At 38.1% G+C, this 13,157-nt stretch overlaps 2 protein-coding genes across 4 annotated transcripts in view; one reads left to right on the top strand and one right to left on the bottom strand.

Moving 5' to 3' along the window:
- Oatp74D (Organic anion transporting polypeptide 74D) overlaps window positions 1-13,157 on the bottom strand; it is a 204,348-nt gene that overhangs the window by 148,043 nt on the left and 43,148 nt on the right. For 2 of the 3 annotated variants that reach the window (XM_089101351.1, XM_089101352.1), the window contains exon 2: window positions 8,506-8,787. The gene's annotated coding sequence lies outside the window, so the exon portion shown is untranslated. The remainder of the gene's footprint in view (window positions 1-8,505; window positions 8,788-13,157) is intronic. The other variant, XM_089101353.1, reaches the window with a different exon arrangement.
- LOC148943236 (uncharacterized) lies at window positions 6,298-6,684 on the top strand. Its single transcript, XM_089101778.1, has one exon. It carries the CDS (start codon window positions 6,298-6,300, stop codon window positions 6,682-6,684), a length of 387 nt encoding a protein of 128 aa, XP_088957904.1.

Genomic DNA, 13,157 nt, shown 5'->3' with positions numbered 1-13,157 from the left:
AGACAATTCTCAAAAGCGTACACTGTAAAAAAAAATGATTTCCAACAAAATGTTTTGCTCGAATTCAAGCACGTAAAAAAAATTCCAATTTTTCTGTTGGAATTATGACTTGCTTATTGAATTCAAACAAGTAAAAAAAATCCAATTTTTCTGTTGAAATTTTAAATTGCTAATTGAACTTTAATAAATTATTGAAATTATTAAGATTTATCCACTTTTAAGAAGAAAAAATGTAATTCTCAACGTAAATAGGTCTTATTAATCAGCATGATTTAAACATCAACAGTAGATTGAAATTTCTTGAATATCTTATTGAATTTGACTATGGTGTCATTTAAAGGGAATTTATGAACAAATGTTCTTATGAACATGCATAAATTTATGTACAAATAATTTTAGCTTATAATTAATATTTGGGAGCAATGGAAAAATTTCATATGAATTTTTCAATCCCTTATGGCTTATGAAATAGTTACAGTGTAATATGTAATAGTTACAGTGTATAATAGAAAAGAAACAATGTTTTTTGGCCTTTTCCTAAATAAACACAAGACCGGACTTATTAAATGTTAATATCGTACTTGCGGGATTATTTCAGTAGTTTCGCTTGAAACCTACGATTCCACTAAACTTCATGAAGAGTGGAAAAGTATGTCTCTGTGTAGGAGAAGGACCTGTTGAGGCTTATATCTGAAACTGGTCAATGAGGACCAATCATGGCAGCTGTTAGAACATCCAATTATTTTACTGTTCAGCAACATTTTATACATAATAAATTGAACAACGATAGTGATGGAAATCCAATTAAAGGACAGGAAATCAAACAAACAAGATGGAAATTTAATAAGGATCAAAAAATCCTACATATTGTGTTTGAAAATTCAATTCGGGCATGGGAATCCAACATTTTTGTTTCTCAACAGATTTGATATTCAATAATGATAATTGAATTCCAAAACGGTCTCTAGTATACAATTTAAGCTGTTAAAATTCCCATTTTGCTGTTGATAAACATTACAAAGAATTTTTCTTGAATCTCAAACAATTTTTTTTTTACAGTGTATTAAGGGAAATGTTTCCTCGAAAACAAGAGGTTATTTCGGAAATGAGATATTTTTTTCGACAAGGCTGCAGCTGGAACTTGCACCAAAAGCAGAAGATATTTTAAAGTTCATTTCAGAGTTTACATTGTAAAAAAATTTGTTTGAGATTCAACAAAAAATTGTTTTAAAACATTTTGTTGGAAATCAGTTTTTTTGGGTTTTTTTTACACAAAAATGTTACCTAACTTGTTTTAGGGGAATAAGTTTTGATTATAGACGGCCGAGATGCATCAGGTGGAGCCCTGAAATGGCAGTGTCACCAGGTGGCAATGGCAGTGTCACCAGGATCAACATACAGAATGATATGAAATAGTTGATGTCTATAGGTAATATCTACGGCGATTTGATAGGTTTTATCTGCTTGAATTTCGGCGAAGACAATGGCCAACAACATCTGATAGTCAGGGTTAATTTTCAACATAGATGGGCCACTAACGAGCTGCCAATGAATTCATCTGCTGATTCTTGCACACAAATTTAAACGCTCTGTATTCACCGGGGGGTCAACCCCGCATCTTCTTAACAGTGTCCCTGCTAAATAAACCAAAAGTTTTGCTGTTCAGAAAAAAGGTATGACGTGGAACAATTAGCAACCACTTTGTTTTTCCATTAGTCTCTCTCGCCGTCTGTTACTAGGCTTAGCTTAGTAACAGCTCTTATTCTAAGATTCATAAACACAATTAGCTGAAAAAAAAAGACAATGTAATAGTTTTATACACCTGCCAATTTCGTCCCCAAATAATACCTGACCTACTTCTGGTTAACATCAAATCAGAAAAGAGTTACCGTAAGATATTGAGAGTTACCATTTCCAAAATGAGTAGAAACCCCCTGCTGCAAACAATAAGGCGCTGAACGCCACCTGGGGTACATCTCGGAACGCCACGTGTGCCCACAATTCCGCCACGCTTGGCAGAGTCCCAAAAATGCTTGACACCATCCCGCCACCCTTGGTACGCACCACCTGATGTAGGCCCTACATGAGTTCTGTGAGAGAGCGATTCCTCCGTTTCAAACCTAACTGCGTTATTTTTGAAGTAAAATCACCACAAATCAGGAGAGGAAAATCACATAAATTGGTAATACATCACCATGAGCATGGTAACCGTCGGTAGTACTGCTGCACGATCCCTTTCCCCAAAAAACTAGATGCAATAAAAAACAAAAATTAGTATCATTCCTAGCAATATTTCTAAATAATGTTCGCTATCGTGACAATAGCGTGCCCCCCCCCAAAAAAAATAGATACAACAACAACAAAAGAGTAATATCATTCCATTCCCCATTTAGCAATATTTCTAAATAATGTTCGCTACAGTGACAATCGGTCTGACCCCTCCCCCTTTAAGGCCTTGATAGCCCTAGGCTATATAAAAAGGTTTGCTGATTAAGTTAATTCACATGGTTTTAGAACTTATTTCTCATCAACAGGTGGTTCATATTCCCAAACACTGCCAATTTGAAAAAACAAACAAAACAAATAAATAAAGAAATTTCAATAAATAAAAATTTCCTGAATGCAAGGATGAAGTATTTCATTAATATAGTCTTTAAGTTCAGGAAAGGAGTCGTACACCAAAATTACTATTATCTTATTACTGTTACCTTAATACCTGACTGCTAACTTATATCCAGGTTCTTTTCTCTCTCATTTAGTTCTTAGTGAAAACAAGATACCTCTGGAAGCGGCAAATGAGACCTTCAATTTTTGGCGTTCCCAGATTTAATTAAATAAAAAAAACTGTTGTTTTTAACTGAAATTAATGAACAACATTAAAGTTCTTATTACTTTTAAAAAATCTTTCTATTTTAACTAAACGGCCCAAGTGTTTCAGGAGCCGTTCTTAAAAAATTGGGAGAAACAGTCAAATTTTAGCGTAAAGAGCACGGTATTGAGGAGGGGGGCAACCCCTTCATATGCCGTATTTTTTTGTACCGTGGTAGAAAAATAAGCCGAAAATAAACAAAAAGATTTAGGTAAATAAGAAACAAAAGACCGAATAAGAGAGGGGGAAGGAAGGAAGGGGGAAAGGGAAGGAGAGAGAGGGATAAAAAAAAGTAGGAGAAATATTTTCCTTAATCAACATTGCACAAGACAATTTTCAAGAAAAACTTAAAAATAATTCTCGGCTTGATCTTCCAACGGCTTTTTAGATACCGTAATGTTAAAAATTTGACTTCAGTAAGAATCTGATGACGAATCTAGATCAGTCAGCACCCAGGGCAAGAATGTCATTTCGCGCCACCCTTTCAATAAACCCATTATATATATATATATATATCAGATTATGATTATTTTACTTCTTTAAGGAATACTTTTATTCTTTATATATATTTTTTTTCTTATTTTGCTATTCTTAATGTATTTTGTACGTAATCCTAATATGTACAGTATGGTTCTAGAAAAACTCTAAGATTCCAAGTAACAACATTTTATTGGTGACACAGTAAAAATACAATTTAGATTATACACAGTCAATCTTATCCTGTAGACTAAATCTTAGTAAATATTGTAATGTCGTTCATTCCAAAAAGATCCAAGTTCTAAAGTACAAAAATATTTTCTCTGACCCCTTCCTTATTTACTATGGAATTTCTCACGTGTTAAACTCCTTGAGGTCACATTTTTTTTGTACTAGCATTATCTCTTCGTTCAGGGTGCGATGCTTGATGCAGGCTTCCAGGTGAATCCTTCATGAAACCCAAATTTTTGAACTAATAAGTTGTTCTATATTATCACTAGTTTTGGCTCCAAAATATTTCCAAGTAAGACCGAAAGTATGCTAAACACGAGCTGCCGTCTCCTAATCTTTTGTCTTTGCTATTTCAGCTAAAACTGCTGCCATCAAACGTCCCCTTGTCGTAATATCTGCAGATACTAGCTGTTCCATATCTTTAACTACATACAAACATTGAACATCCTGCTCCAGGATAGATTGACTGTGCTCCAGCCCCGTTCTACCTGGGGACTTTGAATGTGCGAACTTTGGCAAAGCCTGGGAAACTAGAGCTAATTGTCAAAGAGCTCTAGAGGTACAGATGGGACGTTATTGGCCTCTCAGAAACTCACTTGCCTGGTTCGGGAGAACAACGATGTGGCGACATCATACTTTCATACTCTGGCCCACCTGACAGCAAACACCGACAAGGCGTCGGGTTTCTCCTAACACACAAAGTAAAGCGCGCACTCATAGCCACAAAGTTAGTCTCAGAGGACCTTATGATGAATCAGCTGCAAACTTAAGTATGAAACACTATCATCATCCAAGTGTACGCCCCCGACTCCTCAAGAACTTTTATAAAAGTTGAAATTTTCTATCAGCAACTTTAATCTCTAACTGATGAAGTCCCACAGTAAGATCTCCTTAAAGTAATGGGTAACATAAATGCTATTACCGGAGAAGCCACACAGCTTGACAGTGATGTCTTAGGCAAATTTGGTCTTGGGAGGCAAAACGCACGTGGCGAGCGTCTACTTGAGTTCTGCCGGGATAATGATCTCTTTGTTACGAACTCAATGTTCAAACATAGAAAGAGAAGAAAAGCAACTTGGATATCCTCAGATGGAACGAAAACAAAACTGATTGATTATGTCCTCATCTCAAAACGTTGCGAGTAATGTGTCACAAATACCACCGCCCTGCCTGGGGAAAATTTAGATTCAGATCTTGTCCTTGAGATGAGCACATTTGCAAAACTCCGACTGAAATCCCTTCCTGTAAAAAAAAATAGGATCCCAACACTCCGCACCGATAAACTGATAGAACCCACCACACGCACCACTTTCCTGCAGTCACTAGAAAAAAGTCTTGGTCCTATACTTGAGTCACTCCTGTCGACCATAACCCCTGACATCTTAGATGCCCTAGTTGAGAAACTGAACACAGCACTCATAGATACAGCTAAAGAAATATTAGGTCACAAACCTAAAACAGAGAAGCCCTGGATCACAGATAAGATTCTAGATCTTTGTGACCAAAAGCGACAGGTTTGTAACAAGCAAGACCGAGAAAATAGGGACATGTATAAGCGGATACAGCGGACGGTAAATAAAAAGATTTGAACAGCTCCATCAGAGATTACATACGGGAGAAGTGCGAATCCTGTGAGAAGGATGTCAAATCAGTAAACAGCCAAAGAATGTACAAAACAGTCAAAGAACTCTCCACGAAAAAGTCCACCATCGCTACTAGCGTATTGGACAAGGGCGGTAAGCTCCTCAGTGACAGCAAGGCTATTAAAGACAGATCGAAAATCCACTTCGAAGAGAAACTGAATCCGCTTCTTACCTGCAACCCTAATGTGCTATCAGGATTTTCCAAGCAGGAATGTGACCCTAGCCCCCCACCGTTACTTAGTGAGGTAAAAGAGGCCATTCACAGTTTCAAGAACAATAAAGCCCCAGGCCCTGATGGTATCCCTGCGGAGCTGCTTAGAGTTGGGTCTCCTCTTCTAGAGGACCTACTACATAAAGTAGCTGTCGCCGTGTGGTCAACAGGCCATTTTTCAAAAGCATGGGCTAAGGCAGTCATCGTACCGCTCCACAAGAAAGGCCCAAAACACGACTGTGAGAATTACCGGCCCATAAGCCTTACAAGTCACCCAGCTAAAGTCATAACAAGGATCCTTCTAAACCGAAATCAGAGCCATAACAGACCAAATCATCAGCGACTATCAGGCTGGTTTTTGCCCTGGACGGTCTACCCCCGACCAGATCTTTGTAGTAAGGCAACTTGCAGAAAGGTACCTTGAATTTGGCAAAGAAATCCTCCAACTATTCATTGATTTTATGCAGGCCTTTGATCTAGTATGGCAAAATGGACTTTGGCATATACTAGTCAACTATGGCGTTCCTGAAAATATAGTTAAAATAGTCTAAAATATATACGGAAATTACTGTAGCTATGTTCCGACACCAGAAGGCAAAAGAGAAGAGTTTGGTACAACTTCGGGCATGTAACAAGGTTACATACTTTCACCGCAACTTTTCAAGCTATTCTTACATGCCATACTGTCCATGCTTGAGAACAATATAGGAGTGACCGTTAACGGTACAAACATCGATACCCTAGATTATGCTGACGACCTGGACAAGCTAGCAGAAACTGAGCCCAGTCTACAAGCCCAAGCCTTCGAGCTTGAAACAGCCACAAATAGCTTTGGTATGTTCATAAGTCGATAGAAGATCAAAGCGATGCACACTACAAAATACCCAAACCCATCCACTGTCCATGTCAAAGTAAGTGGCGAAGAAGTCGAATCGGTGACCAAGTTCATGTACCTAGGGAACCTAATATCTTCAGACAAAAACTGCTCCGACGACATAAAACGAAGACTTGCCCTAGGAGGTACGAGCTTCAAGAGGCTACTTCCCCTCTTTAAAAATAAACACCTATCTATACAACTGAGTCTTCGACCTTTCGACTCTCAGATTATACCTTTCGCCACATATGCCTACAAAAAGTGGACATTGAAACTCAATGATGAACGCAAAAATTCGGCTTTCGATACAAAATACCTCCGACGCATTGCCGAAATCGCATACCAAGACAGAGTATCGGAAGAAGAGCTTCGGAAATAGCAGATGCGGAAAACTACTATTCTCCAAAAAGTGCGCCTGCAGCAACTTAGGTGGCTGGGCCACATACATCGAATGGAGAACTCACGCCTGCCAAAAGTTGCCTTCGAAGGAAGGGTCCACAGTAGCTGCCCACCTGGAAGACCTAGGAAGAGATGGCGTGACAACTTCGGAGATGACCTCTTATGCCTTCTGAGACAAGCTGATGACCAGGCTTTGTACAGGAAACTGATCCAGGAACGTGTGAAGGAGATGGCCCCAACGCGACCCTTGAGGACGTCCGGGATATAAGTAAGTAAGTAAATAAGTTCATTTAATAAGATTGTTTATTCAATTTTTGTTCGGTTTGGGTTTGATTTTTTCTTTAATAGTAAAAAACTTTTTCTTTTCGTTTTAAGCTTGGTTTGTATATTAGATTTCAGTTTTACTCGTTTTAAGAGTTATTTAGTCATTTTTATTAGTACCTGTTGTACGTTTGTTTACTATAAATACTTATTTAATTTCTGTTCGTTTTGGATTTCATTTTTTCTTTAGCAGTAATTTCTGATCTGTTTGAGCTTGAATTTTAATAGGCTTCCCAGGGGGCTTGTCAAAAATTTCCAGACATACTTGAAATTCACCAGTTGTGAATTCTGAGTCAATAACTCTAACAAAAAAAGGCACATAGCCTGTTTTGATTTTAAAAACAGAGCCAGTATAAAAAATTACACAAAAGTTTGACATGGAAATTTGAAAAGTTGAACCATAAATCTTCAGAATACGACAGCAACTAGAATAAGCTTTCGCATTTATACATTCAATATTTAGTCATTCTCAAAGACCTAATTTCCAGGACTTCCTACTACGTTTAACAAAATAATTATATGAAAATTTTTACTGGATGTGTTTGGAGGAATGGTGGGCGTGAGAGGGGGGTTAGTTACCGTCCAATCACTTTCGACTATTAAAAGGGCTCTAGCCTTCTCAATTTCGAACTGAATGAGCCTCTTTTGAAGTTTTACGAAAACTCTATCTGATTTGAAAAGAATTTTGCGCAAATATTCAGTGATTGACCGCTTTTTCTTTCTGAATATAATGGTCGTTTCAACTGCTCCCACACCCCAGTCCCCCCCACCCCAGCTGAAATTTGTTTTCTTACATAATCTTGTCAAAACTAAGATAAACCTGCATAATTCAAGCATCGAAAGAAAAGGGTCCTTTTTCTTTAGTGTATCTTTACCTTTATGGTAGATTTTTGCTCATTTTTGGCTTATCTTATCATGGCTCATTTTTCAGTCTTCACTGTCATTTTCATTTGATTTGGAAAAATTTGACCCAACTTTGCCCCCACCCTAGGATATTTATGAAATTATAGCACTGATAGGATTTTTGATGAATTGGATTTTCAGAACTAAAGCCAGAGAAAAAGAAACTGATAACTGAAAATTAAGGTAAAATATTGTTTTGTCAAAATTTCAATAGGTAATAGACCATTCATGTCGGCAAGTTTAAGGACCCTCTAGAGGGAGAAGGAGTGGAGGCAGGTACTTTATAATACCTTCCCGGGACATACTTTAGCCTGTAGAACCATCCCTGAAAGTTTCATTTTCCTAACCTAAGCCCTTTCCAAGATAGCCAAAAGTAGCTAAAGTAGAATTTTACCAACCTTTTTGCAGCGGGAACAAGTCTGTTTTGTTTAGTACATCTTTGTCTTTGTGTACTATATGGCTAATTTTTCACTTAATTTGGGAAAATTAGCTCCAATTTCGCCCCCCCCCCCCAAGATTTCGATGAAACTACGCCACTTGGACGTAGACCCTCAAAAAATAAAATTACAACACTTACTCGGTATGCAGCGACAGAAAATCTCCTAATATCCGATTAGACAAATAATTCCACAAGGAACCAGACAGAATTCACCGATAGTTGAATCTCGTTTGTTTTAACACTATTCCAACAATAGTTAAAACCAGTAATGCTATAGTTGCAATAATAGGCTGACTGGCGGAAAATTCAAAAACCAACTCGAGCATTGCCTTAAGGCTGGATCCAGTCTCGTTTTTTCCGCAACAAACATGTATCATTTTCTCACATTCTTAGCTTCATGCAAGCCATCTTGGAACTGCTCTGGAAAAAAGATACACCAGTATTTCTATAAATCGGAAACGGTATTAGCAAACGTGCTAATAAACACTCAACTTCCAGCGTTATTTAAGTAACTACATGAGTCTTCCCCGAAGTCGGGCCAATGACCCCCCCCCCCTCTCTCTCTCCTCAAGGCCGTATCCAGAATCGGCTTTATTTTATTTTATATATATATATATATATTTTTTGGTGGGGGGGGGGGGTTACAAAAAAAGGCTCGTGCATAATAAGGACACTTCTATATACTGCTAAAGAAGTCAAGTTTGGTTAATGCTAATGACATAAAATAGGATGAATATATAATAGTTTATAAACAAGTTTGGGTTATATATTTGCACATTACGGGGTGGGGGGGGGGGGGGCCGAAAAGCAGTCAAAATATTAAATAGGTAACCAAGCCTAGGTACCTCCCCCTCCCTAAGCCCCAAAAAACAATGGTTTAAATATTGTAACTCATTGAGAAACCAAGGCTTTGCATTCATTTATGTATAGCGGTCTCTTGAGAATAGCCTGCTTCACGGGTTTTTCGTGACTGGTTTCCTTGCACAATATATAAAAGTGTCCTCATTATGCACCAATACCAAAAAAACTTTAAAAAAGCAACAGGGCTGTATCCAGGATTTTTTTTTAGGGAGGGGTTACAAAATGATTTTCTTCTGGGGGGGGGAGGGTGCAAAAAAACTTTTAAAACGCATCAAAAAGAATTTTTATATTCATTTTTGCTACGTTTTTACGAGTCGGACAAACATTTCAGGAGGAAGTCAAACCCCCTAATCCCCTCCCCTGGATACGGCCTTGTTCCTCCTGTAATTCTACGAAAATATTTAATATGATGAAAGGGCCCTGCAAATAACTCCAAACCGCCCCGTGCCTAGTCGATCTGGCCCTGCCTCCTTATAGTTTCACTACAAAAAAGAGTTTTGCTACTGCCCCCTTCCCTAACTGTAGAAGTCTGAAGCCTACTGCGTCATTGGCGCTTATCATTTTCATTTTTCCTAAGAGGGTTGATCTTTCAACCCTCCTAAGAGGGTTGAATCTTTCACGCCATAAGGCTCGGTCAAGGCATTTAAGCAAGAGTTTACTTCTAGGAGGGGGAAGGGATTTTCAAATATGGAAAAAAGACGGACAGTATAAAGGAATAAGAAAAGAGATATCAGGACATTCATGAGATTCAGGAAATATGTTTGAAAGTTCGTGTGGTGAAATACGTTTGTCGCTGTCTCGGTTCGCAGTAGCTATATGAAATTCTAAACTTCTACGGCTGTTTAATCTAATACTTATACAATTGTGCCTAAATTAATTTCATAGACCCCCCCTATCTAAAAAATTGTAAAACAGTAATAATGTATAAAATCTGAGACTCGTGGGGGCCACTCATTTACGGTGTAAAAAAACAGCGATAAATTCTATGGACATTGATTGTTTTTTTTTCTACCCTTTTTCCCTTATATGATGAATTTTTTAAGGTGAGGGCCCTTAGGCCAGTGGCTCCCAAACACTAACTCAAGTACAGAGCATTCTTGTACATGAACCAAAATTCAAATAGTATGGTAGATCTTGGTCATCGTCGTCATTTGGTAAGGGGCAGAGGGGGGGGGAATTACCACCCTCCCCGAAAACAGTTTTTCCTCCCAGCTGAAATTCTTTAAAAATCTTGTTAAAACTCAAATAAGTTCTTAAGTTTATTAATCCACATTCACAAAACAAATAAATAAATTAAACAACACTTTCGCACTGGAGAAAACCTATGAAAGTTTGCGATCGCTCGAAAGTCCACGTAACTACTTACCTATTAACTCGACTATTAACGTAAGACTCAACTATTTAATTAAAACAATTATAAATAAACCAGAAATAAATAAACTATACCTTATATATGTGAAAAAAATAGATAAATAAATAAATAACTGAATTAAAAATAATAATAGATAAATAAAATATAAAAGAAAAATAATAGTAACAAATTCAGTCTCCATCACTCTTCAACACTCAAATACCCCTTCCCTCCCCAACCTACCCTCCCAACCCCAAATAACCCTGCATAATTCAAGTATTCAGAGAAACAGGTCAGTTTTCTTTAATATACCTTTGTCTTTATGGTACTAGATGGCTCATTTTTCAGTTTTCACTGACATTTTCTTTAGATTTGGGAAAATTGGCTCCAAATTTACCCCCTTCCCCCAGAGTTTTTACGAAAATATGCACTGATTTGGTCACCTTTTTCCAGTAGGAAAAATTTTCATATATTTTCCAGCATTTTTCCAGCATATAATTTTCTTGTGCTAATAAGAAGATAGAGAAATCCCCATTCTTATAATGTGCAAATTTTTTACGCAAATATCTTTTCAATAATTTTTAATAGAATACATTCGTTGAGTCGGCCATCAGCATGAAAAGAAGGTAATCATTGGTAAGGCCGTATCCAGGAGAAAGGAGGGATTACCGGGTTTGACCCCACCCCCCACCCACCCAAAAAATCTAGGCCGATACGTAAAAACGTAACAAAAATAGATACTTGTGTATTAGCCAGTACACACTCGAGAAGAGAAGTTAGGTTAATTATAAAGAAATAGAGGCCTACCAAAATATGATGAAAATACGATAGGCCTACTTTAGTAACAAACTATGAAAAATAAAACAAAGAATTATGGTAGGGGGCCGCACAGAACGCATTACATTAAAAATCTAACCTAACATAACCTAACTCAACCAAAATACCATATGTATGTATTAATTATTAACAAAAATATACCTATAACGTAGATTTCAACCGAACCTAAGCTAAATGTCTCCGTATGCAACCAGCTATAAACCGGTTATTGTCTGATCTTGCAGATCCAATTTCTCAAGTGTGTACTGGCAAATACACAAGTACATAAAGGTATTTGTCTATTATCCCGACCACACTCAAGTTCTTGATCTGAGTAAAACCGGTTTCTCTGTCTGCAATCGTTATAATTAGCTTTGCCCGAGTGAGATAAACTACTATGTAGATATATTTTACTAAAATATTTAAAGGTGCGCTGGATTTAGGATCCGTTGTCCGAGAGGACGAGGGTTCGAATCCTAGTGTACTCAAATATTTGGTTTGGAACGGGAGTCATTGGCGTGACTCTGTAAGCTCAGCCAGAGTCGACCAAGTTTTAAATGGGTACCTGGAGAAATCTGGGGGAGGTAAACAGGAAGGGTGTGCGAAAGCACAGGATGGTTGGCCCCCAGCCCCCCGTTGCACTTCATTGCTGAAGGGCCCAAGAAACGGAGATCAGCACCACCGGTAGGGACTGTGAAGTCCAATGCCGTATCCTTTTTCTCTTTACTTTTTATTTAATATATAGAGTAGGTTAGGTTAGGTAGTTCATATAATGCGTTCTGGGCAGCATGCTTTCTATAATTCTCTGTTGTATTTTCCATATTTTTGTTACTAAAGTAATATATTTTCACCAGATTTTGGTATATTTCATTATGATTAACCTACAGGGTTTGTCCGGAAAGTAATAGGACTGAGTCAATTTAAAAACATTTACTGAACCAATCATTACAATTCTTTAAAAACTTTCAAAATAGGCTACTTCCGCATCAGTGCAGCGCAGCCAGAAGCGATTTCCAAGCATTGAAGGCGTCACGGTATGCAATCTCTGGAATAGCCTTGAGAGCCACGAGGCATGCTGCTTAGATCCCCCTCTGTCGCCTCAAAATGCTTGCCTTTCATCGACCTTTTCAAGCGAGGAAACAAAAACAAGTCCGAGGGGCACATCTGGGCTGTAGGGCGGCTGCGGAAGCGCTGGGATGCCAGCCTTGTTCAGGTAGCTGTTCACGAGAAAGGCGGTGTGAGCCCGGGAGTTGTCGTGGTGCAACTTCCAGTCGGCTTCGATGTCTTGTTGGACCAGATTGACCCTTCGTTTGAGTCTCTTGACCACTTCCACATAAAACTTGGCGTTGAAGGTTTATCCAGGAGGAACAAATTCATGGTGGACGATGCCTTTTATGTCAAAAAAGACAATGAGCAACAATTTCACTTGGGATTTGCTCATTCTTGCCTTTTTTGGGCTTGGAGACGCCGACGTGTGCCACTCGGAAGATTGTCTCTTTGTCGCGGGATCATACTGAAAGATCCATGACTCATCACCTGTAATTACGTTATTCAAAAATTGGTGGTCACTTTCACACATGGTCATATTTTCTTAGCACAGTTCCCCTCGCCGCAATTTCTGGTCGTCAGTGAGCACTTTTGGGACCATAAAACCTTTAGTAAAGGTTTTATCCTTGTATGATATACAAGACAAATAGTTTGTACTGATTAGAGTTATGTACAAGAATGACTCTACTGCGGTTAAATAATGAAATTTGGTGTG

This window comes from Artemia sp. Qi Xiang Cuo, chromosome 15, assembly GCF_049724085.1.
Source record: "Artemia sp. Qi Xiang Cuo chromosome 15, ASM4972408v1, whole genome shotgun sequence".
In the NCBI taxonomy this organism is placed as follows: Eukaryota; Metazoa; Arthropoda; class Branchiopoda; order Anostraca; family Artemiidae; genus Artemia; species Artemia sp. Qi Xiang Cuo.
The sequence above is the reverse complement of the archived record's forward strand: the minus strand, read 5'-3'. Positions and strand labels throughout refer to the sequence as shown.

What these genes read in the sequence shown, in the direction of transcription:
- LOC148943236 (XM_089101778.1), top strand. Translation starts at nt 6,298, where the DNA reads ATGCACACTACAAAATACCCAAACCCATCCACTGTCCATGTCAAAGTA.